Here is a 23,201-nt window from a genome sequence, read left to right as displayed (position 1 = left end):
ATTTATTTCCCAAAATAAATTCTAGTAAAATAGCACATTATTCTTTCCAAGCTCTAAAACTCCGCTGCCGGCATGGGATAGCTCTGAGAGTCATGAGCGTAGCTGTGTCTAAGGTAGGGCATTCAGGATGGTGAGGGACTTGAGGGCACATGTGAGGAACTGGGGAATTTCACCTACAGAATCCTAAGAAGGGGGACGCCTGGGTGGCTCAGAGGTTGAGCATCTGCCTCGGCTCAGGGTGTGATCCTGGGGTCCCGGGATCAAGTCCCGCATCGGGCTCCCTGCATGGAGCCTGCTTCTCCCTCTGCCTGTGTCTCTGCCCCTCTCTTTGTCTGTGTCTCTCATGAATAAATAAATGAAATCTTAAAAAAAAAAAAAAAAGGAATCTTAAGGAATGTATTTGCCACCCTCAGAGTGTGATAGAGTGGTATGGGAGAGGGCTGACGCTGTCCAGGGTGAAATGGTAGCCTAGAGGACATGGACTTAGAAATATTTAGTTCTCACAGCCTTGTGAGCCCACTGTGTTGGACAGCCTCTGGAGTTTTGAGTCCTTGGCTCCGGACGGCTGCCTGGAGGCTGGAGAGGGCACGTGAGGAATGTTGAAAGGGGTCACAAATCAGGGAAACCAACCAGCCCAACTGCAAGGCCTTTGGTCTCCTGCCATGAGCCCCTGAGTAGTAAAGGGCTGAGGTTGCAGGGAGAGCTGCTCGCTAGTTTTTCTTTCATTTCTGGGTAGTTGTCACCAAGTGACCACCTGATGAGAACAGGCATAATGAAGCTTGGGTAATTGGGAAGAACACGGGAGATCAAGCTGTTCATAGTCCTTTGTCTCTTTCCGTACAGCAATTTATCTGAAGTATGATACATGATTTAATGCCTTAGACACTTTGAACTATCCCAACTGGAGCAGGTGTTAATATTTCTTTCTAGTTGAAGCTTTTGTTCCAGTGGATACTCAAGACCTATTTGTATGTGTGCCAGGACAACCAGAATGATAGTACCTCACAGAGATCATATATTTCACTCATGTTGAAGCCTAGAAAGGGGTATTCTAGGGCCAGTGTATACTCCTGTGGGTCAGGGGCCCAGGTACCTTCTATCTTACTACTACACATCTTTAACAAGTCCATTCTCCTCATTGTCTCAACATGGCAGCTTGAGTTCCAGCCATCTTGTCCAGATTCCATCTGGCATGGGGAGGAGGAGACTAAGAAGACCCAGATGTCTATTAGGAACAATTGCACATAACATTTCTGCTTGTATTTCAGGGGGTGGAATTTAGTTACGTAGCCACACTTCCTGCAAGGGAGACTGAGAGGAGTGGCTTTTAATGTGGGTGGCCACATACCCAGAGAAACTCAACAGTTTTTTTCACAAGGTATAATTACCTTGTGGTACTTCACTGGTTGTGGTCATGAGGATGGAGTTAACAAAATGTCACCATTGCAAAGGGCTTTGGAAAAATCACTCTCAGCCCCTTCATTTTACAGAGACTTAGAGAAGAGAGAGGACTTGTCCAAGGTCACACAACCAGTAAATCCAGTGCAAAACTTAGGTTTCTAGTTGTTTCCACCAAACCTCCAGCTCTACATTCTCAGCCAGTTCGAGTTCTCTGACCTTGGGTTCAGGTCATCTGTTTTTAACATTTTTCCTGTATCCCTTTACCACCAGCTTCTTGAGAGTCTAGACTTTTAGATTCTGACATTTGAAAACTATTTTGAGCAAAATGTGGGTTACACTAAATTAAACCGGTTTCTTCACAGCTCCCAACATAAGAAGGGTATCTTTTTTCAGGTGACGGAGCAAGAAAGGGTCAAGTCCCACCTCCACCCTTTTCCCTAAATGCTAGACTCTGTGTCTTCAAATCCTTCTCCTTTAGCAAGCTGCTTTTACATAATTGAATACCTCTGGTTTCATGATCCGCATTGAGTAGTGAATCTGTAACGCCAGCCTCCCCTGCTACAGAGAACGTGAGGGTGCTGGCACGCACCCCAGAGATCTGGAGCTTTTTAAAGCCAAGGGTATGATGTGGCAAGGAGCGTTCTCGCTATTAGTTTCTAGAATTGTACCACTCTTTATCTCGTTAGTCTGGTGGGGGTGGTGGGTGAGGGTAAGTGAAGAGAGAGGAGCTCATGTGTGCTGTGTGTTAGGGCGGGAGGGGCACAGGCTCCTGGACACGACCTCTGATTAACAGCACATCTGGGCCGGTTGCCCCAGCATCCTGAGAACTGGGGCATACAACGGGACACTCTGGGCTTGCAGGAAGCAGAGGGTTATAAATCCCTTCTCGCCATGGGATTCTGGAAGTTTGAGGCTTTTGCAGCCTCTCTGAAGAGCCCTGTGTAGGAAGGAGGTGCTCCTTTTCTGCTTGGGTCCAGGGAGCTTGTGGGGTTGAGAGAAATAGACCGCCTCTGGCCAGGAGCCGGGAGACCCGAGGTCTAGTCCCAGCTCTGCTGCTTACCTACTGTGTGACCCTGGTAAGTGATATAACCTCTCTGAGCCTCAGTTTCCTTATCTGTGGGATGAGGCTGGTGCCCACTTGTTGGGTTTTGTGAGGGGCAGATGGGCGCGGAATCTGTAAGGAGCGTTCGGCACGTGCTGTGTGGCCTCTTGGTCTGTGCGGCCACGCAGATGGGTGATTATTTCAGGGTTTATTATGGTGAATGTGTGTACGTGCACACTCCTTCCTGCCTGGACGTGCTGCTTTGCCTGATTGCAGCCAGGACCCTGGAGAGGAAGAGGTGGTGCCTGTTTCACTGTTGTTCTTGCTCTATCTGTGATTTGTCTCACTAATAGTGCTAATAAAGATAATTATGATTATTATGTACTTCTGTATGCCAAGCATTATGTTAGGTTCTCTGTGTACTTTATCCCCTCGTTTAATCCTCAGCCAGCCCCACAAGGGAGGTATCCGTATTATCCTCCCAACTTTGTAAGTGGGGAGCTGGCACCCCGAGGGGGCTGCTAGCACCTCAGGTCATGTTGCTATACGTGATGGCGCCTGGGTTTGACCCCAGATCTGCTTGGCTCCAGAAACAATGCTCTTTCTGTGGTGTCTGAGGGGTGGGAATCCCTCAAAGGGGGAAGATGAGAGTGGGCTTCTAGGCTGGGCCTGATTTGGGGCAGGAGAGCCCTCAGGGCATCTGGAAGATGAGAAGACCTGTTGCCTCCAGCAGGCCGTGGTGGAGGCAGGGTGAGGGCTTCTGGGCTCTGGGGAGGGGCTGCGTGCTCTGAGTGGGGATGGGGCGGAGGGTGGAGGCACCCGCTACTCTGCTGGAGGGGCCTGGTGGTCGGATGGGGTTTGCGCTGGGACAGGGTTGCAGGTTGCGTTGGGGGCCTGGATTCCCCTGCAGCAGCAACAGGGGCAGCTGTCCTTCCCAGCAGGGTTTTGCTCTGCACTGGGTGTGTGGGGGGTAGTTTCATGGGCCTCAGCCCAGCCCCTGGGGGCAGCTCAGCCCTGATGTAAACACTGTTAAAGCTGAGGGTTGGTGAACAGAAAGAAAGCAATCATTGGGAAAGGCCAGAAGGAGTTTGCCAGTGGTGGACTAAGGGGACTTTTTTCCCCTCTTCTCTACCACCCAAGCTTGTGACTTAGGATGTAAAGAGCCTGCCACACCCAAGGACAGTTCCATGGCTGGCTGGGCAGGTGACTGGCTTCTGAAGCACTTTCTCAATGCTGCCCTCTCCCCCCTGAGGGCTTGACGAAGCAGAGAGTTTGTGCATCATTAACATTGTTATTGTTGTTATCAGGGTTTGTGGGTTGTGACTTATGAAGTCTGCAGGAAGGTGCTTGGCAAGGCGATCCGAGGCTCCCTGCAGCTGCATCTTAGGAAAGGAAGGAGCGTGCACACTGCAAAGGTTAAGATAGAAGTGGAGGAGAAGGAGGAATGTTAAGTGGCTGGAGGAGAGGCTTAGGGGAGGGAGGACAGGGCCGTCCTCCAGGGCTGCCCTGTGGTTGTGAGCTAAGGTGATGGTCTGTCCCCCAGCCAGGCAGTAGTGGTGGGGTAAGGATTGGGGGGTAAGGGGAGAGACACCTCCATAAGGGGTTCTAAACCAGGCTGGCAGTGGCAGTGCCCAGTTTAAACCCTAGGATCATATTGGGTGATAGTGTTCAAGCAGTTAGTTCAGTGCCTTTCTCACTGGGAGCTTAAGTTCTCTGCTACGTGAGGGTAAACGTTGGGTCAGAGGCTCTGGTGGCTGGCTGGAAAGCGGTTTGTTTACTGTGAAGGTGGCTGTTGGTTAGATGATTGGAGGGATTTACTGGGTTTTACAGAAAGGAAGCTGTGGGTATGTCATAAGACTTGACTCTTGAGGTTTCTGCTGTAGACGCTTTGCCGTCCCTGTGGGCCAGCAGCATTCCACTGTCCTGCCCGGGCAGGTAGGGACTGTGCCTGTCCTCTATCCTATCTCCTTTCCTTCTCCCCAGTTCCAGAAGTGTAGGTGCCTGCCAGTCTCAGGAGGGCTGGTCTACAGGTCAAAGTACCAAGGCACTGGGCAAGGGCAGTTGTTTTTCCTGACTGACCATATTATCTGAGGATTAAAAACAGAGAGGAAAAAATAAAACAGGACCAAATCAGAGAGGGAGACAAACCATAAGAGACTCTTATTAATCATAGGAAACAAACTGAGGGTCACTGGAGGTGAGGGGGTGGGGGGTTTGGGTAACTGGGCGATGGACAGTAAGGAGGGCATGTGATGTAATGAGCACTGGCTATTATATAAGACTGATGACCTCTACCACTGAAACCAATAATACATTATCTGTGAATTAATTGAATTTAAATAAAGTTAAAAAAAAAAACAGAATGGCATGAGTGTGTTTTTCCAACAGGTTCTTTTCTTTTTTTCCTTTAATCATGTGCATTCAGCTATGGACTTTTTAGTCTGAAGTCCATTAGCTCCCGGGGAGCAGTAGAATAACATGTACTAATATAATGGAATGAACTTTTTGGTGAGCTCTCCAGGTGGGTTGCATAAGGGCAGTGGATCCTCAGGGATTGTACCCAGCTCTGGCAGGGCAGAATGAAGAAGTAATTCCTCAATTCCTCCTCCTGGATAGTTTTACCCTGGGGAGAAGGAACCTCTGAATTCCAATGGCAGATTATATTTAGAAACACTAGAAGAGGGCCACGTTTCTGTCTTCCACTCTGCTGAGATGGAAAATCGCATTATATATTACGGTAACTGATATCTATTGCAGTGCTTTATGATTTATAAAGCATGTTCGATAAGTCACCCCATTTCATCCTCACAGCAGTACCACTAGGGAGGTATCATTATTTCCATGTCAGATGCAAGGTACTAAGCCGTGGAAGGTTGAGTGATGTTGGCTGGGTGTCTGAACGGTAGAGCTAAGATGCAGCTCCAGACTTCTAGCTGCCAAGAGGCAATGGACTGAGATGGCATCAGGTCAAATAAAGAGACTAGGATTCGGGTTCTGGCCCTGTTATTTAATTAGCTGTGTAACTTTGGTCAGATTATTTAACTGATTACTACACTCAAGCATATCAAATAATCCACAGTTACCTCCTTTTATTGACCACATTCATCCATAGCTCTTTACCCATGCTGCATTATGGGCTGGTTGCTCTATAGACTACAGGATATTTGTCCTGGACTCCTCTTTACCATTAATATGGTAATTCTCCTTGCCTCTCTCTGTGGGATCCTTTGTTTCTTATGTTCCATTGACTTTCTCATTTTTTACTGGTCTTGATAGAGCATAACTTCCAGTATTTTTCTGAGAAAGGGTCTATTGGTGGTAAGCTCTTAAGCCTAAGTAAATCTGTACTCACAGTGGACAGATAGTTTGACTGGATATAGAATTCCAGTTGGAGATCATGTTGCATGAGAGTCCTGAGGGCAACGCTTCATTGTCCTCTGCTGTGCCAATGAGCAGTCTTAGGCCAGTTTTGACACCTGGTCTTTTTGTATGTGGTGGGTTTTTTTTTTTTTTTTTTTCTCTGAAATTTTCAGAATCTCCTCTTTGTCAGCAGTGTACTTTGGTGAGAGTCTTTTTTTTAGTCATCATGCAGGACCCTCTCAACTGGAGATTTATATTCTTCAATTCTGGGGTATTTTCTTGAAGTATATTTTTGATTATCTCTTCTCCTCTGTTTACTTCTTTTTCTGGTTACTTTAATTTGGTTCTTGCGCTTAATGGATCCATCTTTTTTATTTTTCTTCTATTTTTTATTTCTTGCTTTTATGTTTTATTTTTTAGGAGTTTTAAAAAATTCTGCTTTCAACCTATTGAAATTTTTTATTTCTGTGACGGTTTTACTTCCCAAAAGTTTTTCCTGATTCTCTTTGACAATTCTTTTTTCATTGCATTGTATTCTTGTTTTATGGATGCAGCATTTCATTTCTCTGAGAATAATAATTATAGTTTAGCTGTTTTCTGTTCTTTTTCTTTTCTTCTAAGTATCATCTTTCTTTTAGATTGTTTTCATCACTGCTTTTATGTTGAGGGCTTTCCTTAAATATCTGGTAAACTTGGGTTATCTGTATTGAATAGCAAGACACTGGCACATGCATTGGAGACTCTCTGAGTGTGAGGAGGAGATAGAGGGCATTTGTTTACTGAGAGGGCTTCACTGTGGACATTTCAGGGGGAACTCAGTTGTTTCATTGGAAGATCTCAAAATCACCATCCTTAGGTTGTTTTTCTTGTGCTTCTCAGAGAAAAATTCTCTAATCTCCTGCTTAGGAGGATAAGGCTGGCAGCATTCTGGAAAAGGGAAGGGAGATGTTGGGGGGATGGGGGCTGATGGAGATGGGTAATCTCAAGGTTCAGTTTGTAGACTTTCCCTTAATCCCCTTGTTTTTTTTTTTTTTTTTCTCAGGGCCATACTTCCGCTGCCTGTCTGGTGTATCCCAGCAGAGCTTTTCTTAATCACCCTCTCCATATAGTAGTTCTGTGTTTACTGCCAGCTAGGCTGGCCAGCAATGTGGGCTGGGTAAGGGCATCTGCTGTGTGACTGTTTCTTATTCAGACTTTTAACACATCTCCCCTAGACTGCTTCCAGCCCACCCCTCTTTGTGCCTGCAGAGGTGCTTGGGCCTTCCAGTGTCCGATGTTGTTCTCAAGATTCTCTGGGAAGAATTACTTGTGTCATTCTTCTTGTTGACTGACCTCCTGAGATCATCAGTTGAGTGGGAAAAGCCGAAAACCTTTTCACCCTAAATATGAGAAGTGATCTTACTTCTCTGTGGGTTTGTGCTTCAGTGCGTCTAGGTGGGATGGAGTTTTCACATTGCTCTGGTATATGGTGTTGGGGTCAGTGTGGAGTACAGATATTGACTTCCCAGAGTGTTCTGGATTGAGTGGGTGGCAGGTATGTCCATGCAGCATCCTTGTGTAGTATGCAGCCCATACAGCTTTATAAAAGTGCCTGAAGAGGAGTGGTGAGTTGGAGACTGGGAATGGGCTAGGCAGTGTCCAGGAGGAGAGTTGTTGGTGATTTGGAGAGGGGATAAGGTAGAAAGGTTGATACAGTGTCCCAAGAAGAGTTGGTGTGCCTCATACCTCTGAAGTAAAGTGTGTTCTAGGCAGTATGTCTGTAGGCACCCATTCTTCCTAGGGCCTGGCAGGAAGCTGGGGCTCACGGTCCTTGGCTTCTTGATCCCCAGGTGGTCCTGCCAGTGTGGCTGTCCTCCACAAAGGTCTCCTCACTCATCGAGAGAATTTCTGACCCCAAGGACTTGAAAAAACTTCTCAGGACCCGGAATAACGTGCTGGTGCTTTACTCCAAATCTGGTGAGTCCCCATCCTGGCCTTGAGGGGTCATCCCTCGGGGATGGGATGGTTTGGGTTCGGGGCACAGGTGGGAGGCAGAGACCTGAGGACCAGAAACCACTCAGGGAGGGCCTGAAGATCATCAGGCTTGTCAGCTTTCCCCAGAAGATGAGGCAGAGGCACCAGGAGGGTGTTCGCTCTGTCTGTTTTGGATCCCTGAGAGGCTGTTTCAGTTCCCTATAATCATTGTCTCTTAGGATGAGCCTCTGGGGCCCTTACTACCTCATGAGGGAGAGGGTGTGTGTGAAGGGGGATGGAGGATGGTGGTCACTGGGGTTGGATGTTGTGGTTTCCTGGCCAGGTATGGGCCGGCCAGCATGGGGCATGCATCGCCAGAGTTGTTGATGAACTGACTGGGTTGGCCTGTCGCCAGCTGAATTGGTCCCAGGCTTGGGAGCATGCACCCAGGCTGGCAGCCCTGGCCCTGCCTGGTCCCCGTCTGTCTCCCTTTGGGGTCAGAACGTGGGAGTGAGTTTGCAGTGGGCTCCAGGAACAGACAGAGCAGTTTGAGCGTGGGTAGGAGCAGTGGCTGGCCTCTGCTGACCTTGAGGCTGGCAGGGGCATAGTGGATGGAGAGTGGTTTGCTCAGCTCTTGGCTGCGACTTTGAACATCTGACTGTTGATGTTGTTCCAGCAGAGCTAAGTGTTTTCACTGCTCCTAAGGATGCCAAGTTTTCTGTGCCCTGGAGAAGCAACAGCCAGTGGCTGGGCCAGTTCCGGGCACAGTTCTCCCTGGCAGCTCATCCTCGACACTCATTGGCACTGGGGGCTGATGGATGTTTTGGACGTGTGTCTTCCCTGAAGCCTGCATCCTCTGAGCGCCCTGGCACTTGCTACTTCTTGCCCTTTTGAGGGCTTGGCACATACTTCCTGAGGTGGTTGTTGGGAGGCTAGCATGTTTCTAGCATTTCTCTGCTGTCAGGAATAGGGGGAAATTGAGGCAAGGGAAAAGCAGAGTTGCTCCTAAGGCCTGGGGTGCAGGGCCCTGAATAAGCATGGCTACCCCCTTTGGTTCCTCGGGGAGCTGGGTGGATGCCAGTGCAGAAACACCCTCAGTTCCTTCTCTGGGAAGGTCCCATCCGAGAAGCTCATCATCCTACAGACTCTGCAGGGAATTCCTGGGACATGCTCCCGTTTGGAGCGTTTGGTGTGGGAGGCACCACAGGTTGTCAGATAGCGTCCAGTTTACCAGTGGGGAAACTGAGGCAGAGGGCAACTAGCTGACTCGTCTGAGATGTAGCAGCCCGTAGATGATAGAGCTGGTCCTCTGTGCTGGCCCTACCTTGTTTCCTCTGCTGGAGGGTAGGAAGAAATGTATTAATCCTGCAGTGACGGGAGGGCTCTCAGATCAGGAAATGATTATGGTAGTTGTGGGGCAGGACGCAGGGCCTGGATCACTCATACTTTCTCCGCTGCCCCTCACCCAGCCACTGGCTGGTTTATTGGCAGTGGGGCTTCTGGGGCTTCTGGAGCTTCCTGGGCTCCTCTCTGCCTTGGACTGCTGGGTGGCCGGACCTTCCCGCCTCCTTGCCCCGGCCTGCAGCCAGACACGTGACCCTCAGTGGGCTTTTGGAGCAGTGTGGTGACTAGATTTTCTCCCACTCCCATCCTCCCAAGCAGGGCCTCCCTTTCCCCTAGGAGGGGGTACTTCATGCAGCTCTACTTCAGCCTCCCTCCCTGCCCCGCCGAGCCAGGTCTGAGCCCGGATGAGCGCTGGAGCGATGGCTTCTCGCACCTCTGCTGTGCTCCCTCCTCCAGCTGTGCTGGTGGGGGTTCCTGGGAGCGCCCCCTTTGACTGGCTCCGTGCAGGTCTCTAGAAAGATGCTTTTTGTTCACTTCCATGAAAGGCTCAGCATGCTGTGTATTCACAAACAGCTGCCATTATCCACACTAGAAAAGGAGATCTGTGGAGGCAAATAATTCAGACATCATTTCAGCTCGGCTTTGGAATGTACCTTATGGTTTTTGATGGGGGAGGCAGCCAACCTGCTCTCCCCACCAGGGTCTGCATGGTCGGCCCTTCAGGTGAGCGCACAGGTATGATGGGATAAGGTACCACACTGGCCACAGCCGCTCTGCAGCAGCACCCTCGCAAGCTGGCAGTGTTGAGATCCTGGCCACGAGGCTCCATCCCCAAGGATCTGTCCTCCTCCTGTAGCTTCCAGGGTTTTGCCCAAATGCCTGGACCAATGAAAAACTTCCTTTTTGTGTGTTCACTCCACCCAGCCCCAAGGCATAGTGCGTGTTTTTGCTGCTGACCCTCCAGGTACTGGGCTGGCCCTTCTGTCGCTTCTGGGGAAATGGGCTGTGAAATGTGACTGGGTACGCTTGACATTGGTCCACCTGAGACTAGTGTCACATAGAAACCTCATTTAACCACCAGGTTGTACTGAGCCCCGGTGGAGATGAGGAGGTGATGCACAGGTAAAGGGAAGGATCTGGTCCCTCCTCTTGCTCCCAGGTTGGGCTCCAGGACAGAGGAGTGTGGAATTGGCAAACTTGTTCCCTACATTATAGAATTATAATCGTTTGGTTATAGAACTCTCCCAATTTGTCCCAGTAATGGGACAGAGTAAAGTAATGAGTCAGAGATTCTACTGAGAGTTGAGGATCTGGCTGAGAGATTCTCAGAAGAGCAGGGTGTGAGGTGTGTCGTAAAGGAGGGGTGAGTTGGGCGCTCCGTGTCTGTGAGGAGGGGTCCGGAGGCTGGCAGGAACAGGGGGTTTCTGAAGAGTTCTCACGGACTGTTGATCCCAGGGTTGGTATTTTAACTGGTGCTCGGGACCTCCCTTCTGGGACGGTGTCTCCATCCTTCCTTGCCCCTAAGGGAGGATGGCAGGGGTGGCCCTGGTATGCTTGGGCACAGATGTTTATTTTTTTATTTTTTTTTTTACAGAGGCCGCAGCTGAAAGTCATCTCAGGTTATTATCCACTGTGGCCCAGGCAGTGAAAGGACAAGGCACCATCTGCTGGGTAGACTGTGGGTATGTCCTGGGGCCATGGGGCGTGGTGGCTGGGGGGCAGGGCGTCCTTGGGGGATTTGGAGGGTGGGGTAGGGAGGACGGGGTGTGACCGAGAGATTGCTATGAGAAAGCCTCTCTCACCTTCCTGCCGGATCACCCGTGGACTGGAGAGGGGGCGGTGCTGGCTCTCCCACCTGTTCCTTCCAGCCCCACCCTCTTCCCTTTTTCCACATTGCTTTTACTTGTTACTCTGTTGTCATGTGTCACTTGATTTTTTTCTTCCCAGAGGGCCTTGTTTTATAGAGGGGGCCTTGATGCCCAGAGAGGCAAGGTTATTTTCAGGGTCACCCCGTGGGCTTGTGTGGGAGGGGTCCGCCGCAAGAACCATGGGCTTTACACCCAGCCCGGGTCATGAATAGAGGTCACCAGTGCCCACAGCACAAACCTGGTGCAATCAGCTAGTCGGAGGGGCTGCTGCCTGCCTGCCGAGGTGGCTCCACTGGATCAGTGCTGGACAGGTGGCTTTGCCCTCCCAGCGCTCTCCTCTGACCTGTGTCCCCCTGCCCGCCCTGCCTGTCCCATCCCCGTGCCAGCACAGTCTGCTCCTTCTCCTCCTCTTTCTCCTCCCTCCTCCCGGAGAATTTCTCGTCAGCGTTAAGGTGTTAGGATCAAACAGCAGCCCAGGGAAGGTGTCCGTAGGAAGGGGCGGGGGCTCCTTCTCCGTGTGGGGAAGGGGGCTCTTGATGGAATTCCTCTGATTCTTCTGAGTGTGGGAGTTGGAGTCCAGGGTGTGCTCAGCTTCCCTTTCCGTTCAGTCATTAGGAATGATTTCCACGTCTCTCTGTGATTAGTGCACCGTGTGTGCGCGTGCACATACCCACACCGCCTTGTTATATAATTAGCTCCCAGTTTGGTATCGGTTGGCCCAAGTACAGAAGGCACGTAGATAGTGAATGAGTGTAGGAAAAGTAGCAACTGAGAGCAGGTTTGACCCTTGTATGTTTGAGCACCTACTGGATACAAGGCGCTGTGGACTTGGTGGATATCAGCATTTACATCCGCTTCTGACTGAGGCCTGGAAGTGTCTCCAGGGTCACTGTGTCCAGCTCCAGTTCTCACCTGGACTTAGGGTTTATCAGGGATATGGGCCTGGGAAAAGGAGGGGGGAAAGAAAATACCGCATTCTTGTTAGTACAGGGAAGAGGTGGTTTCTGCGGGGGAAAAGTTCTTTTCCTGGATGGCCTATAAAGGGCTTCTTAACCTTTCCTGAAGCTCTTCTTGCCTGAGCCACAGCCCGGCCACCAGCCTGTGGGTTAACTGAGCTTTAGGGGCCCCCTCCAGTGCCGCCTTCCTCCCCTTCAGTCTGAATTCTAAATGGCCGTTTTGTGAGTGAACTTCTGGGATGCACAGATTTAGAAGTTGATGCCCTCAAAGTTGTCCTGCCCATGATTGGAGAGAATCGAAGGGAGAGTGATATTTTGACAAAGCGCTGAATGAGACCAGGAGAAGTCTCAGCTGAGTGGTGTTTGCTGTAGGGGTGTGTGTGTGTGTGCTCGTGTGCACCCCTCTCTCTGGCCTCGCACCTCCTAGTTTATTTAAACACCAGTTTAGTGGAGGAGATTTCTCACCAGACCCTTGGTGAGGTCCTGGCCAGTGGTCAGTTCTAGTTCACAGCTGGTCTAAAAGTGTCCTTGTTTCCTAGGTTTGTCTTCAGTCTCCCACATTTTACCAGCAGTGCACTGTGTGATGGGCAAAGTGACAGAGCCTTCTAGAGGGGCCAGGGCACTTCGGAAGCTCCATATCTGGAGATGCCACTACTCCTGCCTGTCTGATAGAGCCTCATCACAGGAAGTTCTTAGGTGTGCAGGTGGCAGAAATGGGAAGAAGAGCTTCGGTGTGGTTGCTGCCTTCACCTGCAACATTCCTTTTTTTTTTTTTTAATTTTTATTTATTTATGATAGTCACAGAGAGAGAGAGAGAGAGGCAGAGACACAGGCAGAGGGAGAAGGCTCCATGCACCGGGAGCCCGACGTGGGATTCGATCCCGGGTCTCCAGGATCGTGCCCTGGGCCAAAGGCAGGCGCCAAACCGCTGCGCCACCCAGGGATCCCCACCTGCAACATTCCTACGTGCTTAGTATCCTCAGGAGCTCAGTGTGCAAGGAGGAAGCCGACTCCAAACCCAGTGATTACAGTCCACGTGAGAAGTGCAGTCAATGGAGGCTACGGGTGTGAGGGCTGTCACTTTTTTCTGCCTGGAAAGGTTGAGAAAAGCATCACAGTGAAAGTAGAGTTATAATTTGGGGCAAAGACCTTTGAGTACCTGGTCTTTGAAGTGCTCTGGCTTTCCCTGCAGGCAGCCCCCTGTGGTGTGGGCCCTGCGCACAGCACAGCCCTGGGTCCCCTCCTGATGGGTATGGATGGAGGCAGCAGTGCTGCTCTGCTCTCAGCAGGGGCAGGGCTGAATGGGCCGCAGTTAGAACATTAGAATTCAGGGCTTGCTTGGAGACGTGATGTCTGGAGTCCATGAAAGTGCCAACGGGAGAAATAATCCTGAAAATCTAGGGGGGCACCGTGGAGCTTAAAGAGTTAACCTGAAGACAAAAGGATAGACCGTTCCATGTAGTCACCCCTCAGTTCATCCCTCTAAGAGGAAGTATAAACCAAAATGTTACCTGGCTTTTAGAATAGTTTAGATAAGGGCGGCCCCGGGTGGCTCAGCAGTTTAGCGCCGCCTTCAGCCCAGGGCCTGATCCTGGAGTCCCCGGATCGAGTCCTGAGTCAGGCTCCCTGCATGGAGCCTGCTTCTCCCTCTGCCTGTCTGTCTCTCTGTCTCTCTCTCTCTGTCTCTAATAAATAAATAAAATCTTAAAAAAAAAAGAATTGTTAAGTAAATGGATCATGGAGCTCTAATGGATTGTGTCGGGAGCAGGAGTATCTGTGTCCAGGTTTGAAGTCAGAGGCAGGGTGCATTGAGATCTTCCCAGAGCAGCCCAAGGGACTGAACTCAGGGCTCCTGTCCCGCAGGGCGTGGGCTGCTTCTGCCCTCCTGCTCAGCCACTCCTGCTCCTGGACTTCTGAACGTGCCCTGTGAACCATTAGGGGAACCCGCCGCATTACCCTGGGCCCCAGCGGTGACAGCTCTCACTCCATCCTTAATGTGTTCAGTCTGTGTTTATGCGTCTGAACGAGATGCCCTGGGGATGGGCGGAAGCGCTCTTGGGAACACGTTCTCTTGCCGTCTGCAGTGGAGTGAGGAGGTGGGATGGAGCCAGCGTCTGCTGTGCAATAGCAGGCGCTCAGCCTCCCCTCGCATGGGCCCTCCTGAGGTTCCCCATCTCTCAGCCTTTCCAGCTGAGCCTCCTGCCTTGCCAGCAGGGTGTTGGAGGCTAGGATGAGGATGCCAGGGCTTGGGAGGGGGTGACCAGGAGGTCTCGAGGGAAGAGCCCACTCTGCTTTTCTCCCTTAAAGGACAGGTGAAGGGAACAGGGGGCATTCCGGGGCAAGGAGACAGTGCACTGGTGTAAAGTGTCTTTGAAGATACGCAGAATAATGGCAGAGGCCTGGATTGAAGGGTCAGCTCTGCTTCTTACTAGCCCGGTGTCCTTGGACGTTCCCTCATCTGTAGATGGGACAATAGTACACATTCTGCTGCCTTTCCAGGTCTGTGGTGAGGAGCCAGTAAGTGCAAGTTCTTTCTAAACATGGCTTAAACGTGAGACCCCATTTTTACTGTTACTTTTCATCTGGGCAGGATCGTTCAGGGCGTTCCCAGAAGCAGCCGAGGGGGAGAAATGGTGCGTGCCTTCTTCAGTGGCTCTTTCTTGGATGAGGATCCCTTGGTTGTTGAGAGGATGCCCCTGAAGAAAGTTCTGAGCATGAGAGTCAGCCCCCGTGCGCAGGGTGTTTTGTTCTGACCCTTGAGGAGTTTGAGATGCAGTGGGACCTGGAGAACTGTCAGTCATGGGGCCTGGCTTTGAGTCTAGACTGACGGCTGGTAGCTGTGGGACCTTTGGCAAGTCACTGCCCCTCTCTGGGCCTCAGTTTAAACTTGCGTGCACCGTGGAGTTGAATCTTCCAGTTTGCTCTCCATCTCTGAATAGCCTGGTTCAGAAAACCCTGGAAGCTGCCAGGTTTGGTGTGTAGTGTGTATCCGTGTAAGTATGTGGCAGTCTTTGGGGGCGGGGGGGTCTTTCTCTGTGTCACCCCCCCTCCCCGTTCTGAGTGTCTTCCTTATGTCTCTCCTGTCCTTCCTCTGAGCTGCTGTCCTCTCTCCTGCTTTGTTCCCTCCCCTCTTCCCTAATAGTGTTTGCTGCCTCTTACCCATCTCTGGGTCCCTGCCTCTCCCAGTTTTTTTTTTGGTCTTTCCCCTCTCTTCTGTATCCGAGTATTTCTTTTCCTCTTTTCCTTGATTTTCTGGCTCTTCCCTCCGTCCCCGTGCGCATGTGACTGCAGACACACGCACCCCCCTGTGTGGGTTTTCTCCCAGGGCCCAGGCCCTGTAGCTTGTTGCTGTGAGGTGTCTGTAGGGTGTCTGGCTTCTGTCCACAGATTTGTCAGCTCTCCCTTCCCCTCACTCCACCTCCTGGCTCAGACTTCAGCAGCCACGCTCGAGTTGGCTGGTGGTGGTTGTCCGGCTGTGAAGTGCGCTGTGTGCGAGGGAGTTGGTATTCCCCTCGTGCCCTGCAGCCTGGCATCGGGCTCGGCCTTGGCGCGGAGCGCTGCTGTCGGGGCAGCGGAGCTGGAGCCAGCAGGCAGGAGCTGTGCCTGGTATGCTAATTCCCGAGGCTGATTCTCACTGGGCCGAGACTGCTTGCTTTTCCTGAGGGTTTAAGGTCATCACCGAGCCACATTTTCCTTTTTCCCAGCCGTCTTCTTCCCATCTGCTTAGTACCCCCGGAGCAGTGCTGGCTTCCCAGATCTAAGACTTGAGGCCTTCCAGGGCGGACATAACATATTTTGAAGTCTTCTGTTTTCTCCTAAAAATTATTTGAATGTAGCATTTGCTTCTTCTTGAAGGTAGCATGTTTAACATTACTTACCAGGGGACAAAGCAGATTTCCAGGAGAAGTGCCACGTTTACGCTGTGGCTTCACATGCCTCCCGGACACGTTGTCCTGTGCTCGATGGGGGGCCATCTCCCTGCTGAGGAGCCCAGCCTGAGAACCACTGGGCTGTGGGGGGCATGAGGGCGAGGAAAGGACACGCCCCACTCTCTTATTCCCGTCCCTTTTATTAACTGTGCTGCGTTCCTTCATTCTATGTCTTCTGGAGGTAGGTTCCATACAGACCAGCCAAGCCCAGGAGGATCCCTGTTGTCCCAAGTGTCTCATCCGAGGGTGCTGTGTGACCACTAAGGTTGGTCCAGCTTTAAGGCCCTGCTGTTCCAGGCTGTTCTCTGTCTCCTGCCTCATGCCCTCCAGCTGTGTTCTTTAAGGTTGTCCTGGGTATGTGGCACCTAGCGGTCACTCTGACAGCATTTCCTACTCACTCTCTCCTAGTCCTCTCCCATTTCTTCACATCTCAGGAGTGAGGCCCTTCCTACATTTCCTGACCTGTCCACCCTCAGGGGCCACGGGTCCATGTGCTCAGAATCCCACCATGTTAGACCTGGAAGATGGGAGAAAGAGATTTTTTTTTTTAAGATTTTATTTATTTATTCATGAGAGAGAGAGAGAGAGAGAGAGAGAGAGAGGCAGGCAGAGACACAAGCAGAGAGAGAAGCAGGCTCCATGCAGGGAGCCTGACATGGGACTCGATTCCGGGTCTCCAGGATCATGCCCTGGGCTGAAGGCAACGCTAAACCACTGAGCCACCCAGGCTGCCTGAGAAAGAGATTTTACTACTGCTTTGATGGGGCAATGGAACCCAGAAAGTCCAAGTTAGCCAGGGGCATGTCGTGGCCAGAAGTCTGCTCTGCCTTGTGCCCTGCTGTGTGTGGCTGCCCACCAGTTGAGCGAGGACCCTGTATGGGGGCTGGAGGGTGATGCCTGAGGTTCAGTTCTTTCTGAGTCTCCATCCTCGGTCCTGTGGTCTGGCTCCTGATTGGCCTGTTACACGATATAGGCAGCCTGCTTTATGTTTTCGTAGTACTGAACGCTGTAGGGGAATTGGAAGTGCCGTTCACCTCATGTGGACAGCTCCTGCATTTTGCACCTCGGGAAACCAAGGGCCTCACCAGAGGTCACAGGCTGGCTGATGGCAGAGCCAGATCTAGAAGCCACCAGTCCCTCTGGCTGGCAGCTGGCCCTTCCTTTAGGGAGTGTCTGGTCCCATATGCTGTGACTTGGGAAAGGCAGGGTTCCCCTCCCTGAGCCTCTAGCACCTTGCTTTCACCCGTGGATCTAATTCCCTGGAGTGGGAGTGGCCAGCCTCTTGGATGACCGTGACTGTACACAAAGATCTCGAAAGCACAGCCCCATGCACCTGCAGCAGCCATGCCGTGCTCGTACAAATACATGTGTGTGAGTCTTTGTCTCCCTGGGCTGGGGGTGGGGAGGGAAGTGTGTATAGGCCTCTGGAATCTTCCCTCAACATTCTGTGTAGAGAAGGGCCCAGGTGGGTGGGGCAGGATAGGATGTAGCAGGTCAGGGTGAGTAAACAGGCCGATGGAGGCAGGGTTCCAGCCTCCCTAGCAGACAGTCCAGCTGGTTCTTGCTGGACAGTCAGGGGACTGGCAGCAAGGGCCTTTGCATGGCAGTCCACTCTCTGGGATCCATGGTGGTTTCCTCCCTCCTTCTGCCTTCCAACAAAGCCTCTCATTTCCCTGATCGCTGCCTTTGTCTCCCTGCCTTTTTCCCCCAGAGCCTCACTCCCTGGCTGTGGAAGGGAGGTAGAGAGGGAAGTAGCCAATAAATCAATTAATCGTGCTTAATCTACCAACCCAGATTCTTTTAAGGTCCTGAGCTTGGGTAGTTTCACTTCCCTTCTTGAACTCTAAAACTTTTATTGTCTGTACCGAACAATTAGCACCTGCGTGTGTGCACATGCACAAGCATACGCGCACATACTCAGAGAAACAGGAGGAAGGGGAGCCAGTCAGAGAAAGTACTATTAGGAATTGTCACCTGGCAGGACTCCTGGTGTTCAGGAGACAGAGCCCAGAAAGCCAGAGGTGTAGAGCCTTAAGACATCATCGTTGACTCACTCACTCGCTCAGGCTACGTAGAGAGCACCTGCTATGTGCCAGCTGCCTCTAACCCTGCAGAACCAGCTCTGAACCAAACAAAGCCCTCACCTTCCCGGAGCAGACATTTCTGATGGGGGTGACAGTGGACACGGTCAGATGTGGAGACACACTGCTGCGGACAGAAAGACAGCGGGAGAAGGGAGTGCGGGCCTGTGGGAGGTCTGGGCCAGCGGTGCTTAGATGGGCCAGAAAGCCACCTCCTCACAGACCTATCCAGGATTATAGGCATTGACGTCTGTGTATTTGTGTGTGTGTCTGGAGCAGGAGAGAAGAGGGAATCCTTGGAAAATGTCCTAACCCCAAGAGGGAAGTGGGTTGTGCTGAGTCTGCAACAAGGAATCCTGTGGCAGAGACAGCTGTGACTCACTTAACTGGAGTGGGGGCTACAGGCTGAGCCAGACCTGCAGCTGGAGGTCCATGCTGAGGAACAGGCGGGAGAACCTCTGTGCCCTCCCAGCTCCATTCAGCTGAGGCGCTTGCTTTGGAGTCTTAGCCCCAGGCCTGTCCTGAGCTCACCAGGGACCTACAGCTGTAGCAGTGAGACTTTTCCTTGTAGCAGGTTCTGGCAGATGAAGGCAGGGATTGGAGTTGGAATGATTCTGAACCCGGTCCCTCCTCCCTCTGCTTCGTAAAAGTCACAGGAAGAGGCTGGCAGCCAGGTGGGATGGAAGAGAGCCAGCATGGGGTGGCGCTTCTCCCCTCGGTTGGCTGCCTTGCAAAGTCTGAGCGGCCCGCTCGGGTGTGGCAGTGTGAGCAGGCTGGTTGGGTGCCCCTTCTGGGTGCTAGGATGAGGCTGAAGGAGGCCTGGGATGCTCAAGATCGATTCCTGCCCCAGCCACTATTTCTTGTTGCAGCTGGATGAACAGCAGGTGCTCACCCAGAAACAGTTGAGCGCAGCAGAACAAAGCTGGACAAGGCAAGCGCCAAGTGAGCAGTTGTAAACATCCCGAGTGGAGTCCTCTCTCCTGGGGAATTAGCTCAGGCAGGGAAAGGGCACCTTAGATGCAGTCATTTGCAAACATACCTACTGCCTGTCAGCCTGGCTTCACCGCAGAGCCTCTGCGGGCAGGGCAAATAATAGCTCTTGTCAGTGGAGGCGGGTATGGCTTCCCCGCTGGGCTTTAGGGTATGAGTTTCCAGCAATTGGATTCCGTGGGCTGCCCTTCCCGGGGCTTTCTGATGTGTCCTCCTGGCCCATCTGGATCTCCTCCCCATCCCCGCTGATCCCTTCTCTCTAGATTCCCTTTCTCTAAGTGCCCTCGCCATCTTGGGGGAGCAAACATTTCCTTGTTATTAGCCTGTCCTTTTGGAATTCATCATGCATTTCTTTTGAGTCCCTGCTGTTTGCCAGGCTCTGGGGCCAGAAGCTGCAGTGGCTGCAGTGGTGGCTACTCCAAGTAGGACTAAACAGGGAGGGAAAAGCCTGGGCCTGGGTTGGGGTGGGGCAGGAGGGTGGGCCCCTCTCTGACCCACACATATCTCTCCAGTAAGACAGACTTCTTGAATTTGCAAAGTGCATTGTTACACTTAAAATGCTGTTCCACGACTTTCCTGGTCCATTGATGAGTGTTGCTTTTAGAATTGAGCTGAATGGTTTAAGTTGTCTGTACTGGGGCTGGTGAAGCCGATGGCTGTAGAAGGTGGTGAAGCCAATGGCTGTAGAAGGTGGCAAGGTATGTGAACAGGTGGGAGATGAAGGGACTTCCTTAAGTGGCTGTCATACCTGGCAGGAAAAGTTTCTCATGTGGTTTAGTCAGAGGGGACCAGTGGAGACCAGTGGCTGAGATACCCTCACCGAGCCCATGCTCAGTGATATGGAGAGAGGGCCCTGCACGGGCAGGGTAGCTGGCTGCCCCTGGCTGGCCATTGGGCAGACTTGGCCGAGTACGGTGAGGTTATGAGGAAAGCCATGAGACAGATGAGGTCACTGAGGGGCTGATGGAGGCCACAGGGGAAGCCAAAGCTTGTTGAGGTTGAGGCGAGGAGCAAGAGCCAGAGCCAGGACAGTGGCAAGCAGCAGGATCGCTGGGAGGGCTCCGCGAAACGTGGTTGCTCAGGTACCCGCAGAGTCGTGATTCAGTAGGTTTGGGAATGGGGCTGAGAATTTGCATTTCTAACTTGGGTGGTGCTGATGCTGCTGGTCCGGGGACCATGTTTTGAGATCCATTGATCTAACAGGAAGGAAACCAAGTTAGATGAGATTAGGCACGAGCACTCTGTAAACAGTCGATGGCACCAGACAGACATTTCTTATTAGGAGAATTGCAAGAGTGTACATATTGCAGACGCGGCACTTCACTGAAGCTTTCTCCTTTCTCCCTTTGGCTTTTGTCAATACCTGGTCAGATTTCGTATCCCCGTCAGCATTGTAGAATGTTTTCTTCTTATCCTGGTCAGACGGGATATAGCAGGTGGCCTATGGCACACATTTGAGCTTTAAAAAACCCAAACTTGCTTGGGCCTTAGGCAGAGTCTGAAGTAATGATCAGGGAAGGGCCAGGTTAATCAGTATTTTTTTTAAACACCCCCAGGTGATTCTGATGAGCTGCGAGGATGGGGAGCCACAGATCTGTACTGTAGTTTGTTTTTCTTCTTAGAATGGGCTGTCTACCCACTAGGCTTCTGGAGACTTGCTATGTCCAGAGCTGTCCCTGTTGCCCCTCGCGTGTAGTGATACATCCTTGTCTACGTGTCTCTTGACCCGTGTCCTTTTGGCTACTCCCCTTCCTCCGGGTCTCTGAATGCCCGTCTATAGTCAGGGCCTTACCACTATTGAGAATTCCAAGATACCAGGCTTTCATTGGGCACCAGCAGGTTTTACTCTGTCAACACCTTCCTGAGGACCTCAGGTAACAACCAGTTCCCGACATTCGTGTCTTTCAGTGATGCCGAGAGTAGAAAATTGTGCAAGAAGATGAAAGTTGACCTGAGCCCAAAGGACAAAAAGGTTGAATTATTCCATTACCAGTGAGTACACGTGGGCATTTCCAATTTTCAAGTAAGTGCTGAAAGCTTTCATTGGTATTCCTGTGAAGGGTGGTTTTTAGTTAGGTTAATTTTATTTCGGAATGATTTTTTTTTTCCCTGTGTTTACAGTTTCCTTTTTTTTTTTTTTTCTTTTAAATCCTGAACTGTGTTCAATAGCTGAATGTTATTGAGATGCTGCAGGAAACCAAAGGTATGTATCTTCACAACCATTCTTAAAGTTAACACCTTTTTCTCCTCATTTGACAGGGATGGTGCATTTCATACTGAATATAACCGAGCTGTGACATTTAAGGTAAATTTACCTCCCTCATTCTCAGCAGAGGTAGAGTCTGAACGGATGCCAAAAGCCTGGCAGGTTCTCTCTGAGAGAAGGAAGGGCAGATTGTGCAGATAGCTCTTCCAAATGACCTGAGGGATTCTTATCTCCAGAGCACGTGTCAGCAGAATAGCTGGAAAAGTTTGTAACTGCTAACACAATGAGGATGACCGGCCTTGTAGATAAGTGGGTGAATCGATCAGCAGTCATCCGGCGAGGCACCTGACGTTGGGTCTCTCCCCTTCCAGAGGCCTGGGTCTCCCTCTGCTCTGGCCTGAAGCCCCCCTCAACTCTGAGGTAGCGTCTATACTGGCTGTCCGAGGCGGCGGGGTGGGGGTGGGGGTTGCTGTGCCCAGGTTAGCCCAGAGTGGGACACAGGCAGGTTGGCACCTGTCAGCTGATGCAGCTTGTTTCAGGTGACACGCCGATGTCCCCGAGCTACAGATCCAATTTAGAAGTAGATGGAGAAAAGCATCAATGAAGAAGGTGTGGGGGACCTGTGACCTGCAAGTGCTGTTACCACAAAGCAGCGGCCCCACCCCGCATCCTTCTCTGGCCCTTGGAATCCCCCCTTTGGCATACCCACTCGGCCTGTCAGACCAGGCTTCTCCTGTGTCTGGTCAAGGCGGCGTTCCCCTGCCCCAGCTGGGGGCCGCGTGTTTCTTCTGTTCCCAGCATAGGCGGAACCTACTTTTTCATACTCTCCTGCTCTGCCGCAGGCTGGGTTGGACCCCACGCTCCTCTGTCTCCCCGGCTCCATTCTTTCCTGTCTGTCCATCTGTCTGCACAGCCGTCAGCGCCCCGCTTCTCTGCCCTTCTTCCTCAGCTCCCTGGTCGTTTCCTGTTTATCCACCAGCACTCGTTCTTTTTTTAAGTCGCTACAGCTTTTACCTTATACAGACTCAGCCTGATTACTCATCCTAACACCCACTTAGACACTTAGAGAAAATTCTGCCGACTAGAGCTGCTTAAGCCTCTTATTCTGTGTTAAGACGTCAGCTGAGTCCTTCCTGGGAGGGCCTGAGTGCTCCCCAGGAACAAGGTGTGGCTGGGCAGGGTGGGGGAAGTGCTGCGTGGTGATGGAAGGTGGGATTGGGGCCTTTTTGCTTGGTTTTGGAGCTTGTGCTCAGTGTACATTTAGTGGCTCCCTCTGAATAGTCTGTCCTGGAATCGTGGAGCAAGAAATAGCGGTTGCTCAGAACTGTAGGAGCTGGGAAGGAGCAGGGAGCCCGGGTAGGCTGAGCTTGCCTATGTGGGGAAGGCCGGGTCCTGGCCTCTGTCTACCCCCTTACAAAGACCAGGTGTGTGGCATCTGCTCACTCTGCATCCTTCCTGTGGTTTCCACGTCAACAGGCTAGAGAGGAGGGGTAAGGGTTGGACAGGCTCACAGTCTTTAGTGGAAAGAGAACATCCTTAGGCCCAGGGTCCCCAAAGCCCACAGGGCCATTAGGGACTGGGGTAGAGTCCCTGGAGTTCTCCAGAGCAAGAGTAAGTGGCATAGTGTTTCCCATGACTGCCTGGTGGCTTCTGCTCTTCATTCAGCCAAGACAAAGCCATTTTTGGTCACAGGTTGGTTTTCTACTCAGAGATCCTCCTGGGCCTTGATGTCCAGAGAGACAGAGGAGTCCCTTGTAGGACTGGGCGCGTGGTCGCAGACTCATGCTCTGGCTGTTGTTGCTGTCATGCTGGAAGATTTGACAGGGACCCGGTCACAGTCACTGCACTGTGGCCCCTAAAGAAGCCAGAGGCCAGACAAATGAGAGTAAAGAGGGTGAACTTCCTGTGTAAGTGCCCTTTTGCTGGTCAGCAGTCTGTGCAGCAAAATCCTTATTACATGTAAGTGGTGAGGACCAGAGGTGCCTGGAAACCAAAATTCAGATGACCCTCTGATGACTGTCTCCCAAGGCCGTGTAGCTGTGAGTGTGGCTTCCCAAGCCACCAAGATGTC

General features: G+C 51.5%; 1 protein-coding gene across 1 annotated transcript in view; it reads left to right on the top strand.

The window, feature by feature from the left end:
• Positions 1 to 23,201, top strand: part of PDIA5 (protein disulfide isomerase family A member 5) — a 95,738-nt gene that overhangs the window by 12,306 nt on the left and 60,231 nt on the right. Inside the window, exons 2-5 of the mRNA XM_072812416.1 lie at positions 7,633 to 7,759; positions 10,695 to 10,782; positions 20,833 to 20,916; positions 21,184 to 21,229. Coding sequence (XP_072668517.1) covers positions 7,633 to 7,759; positions 10,695 to 10,782; positions 20,833 to 20,916; positions 21,184 to 21,229 — 345 coding nt within the window. The remainder of the gene's footprint in view (positions 1 to 7,632; positions 7,760 to 10,694; positions 10,783 to 20,832; positions 20,917 to 21,183; positions 21,230 to 23,201) is intronic.

This window comes from Canis lupus, chromosome 35, assembly GCF_048164855.1.
Source record: "Canis lupus baileyi chromosome 35, mCanLup2.hap1, whole genome shotgun sequence".
Classification (NCBI taxonomy): Eukaryota; Metazoa; Chordata; class Mammalia; order Carnivora; family Canidae; genus Canis; species Canis lupus.
Note: the sequence above shows the minus strand (reverse complement) of the source record. Positions and strands in the feature narration are given on the sequence as shown.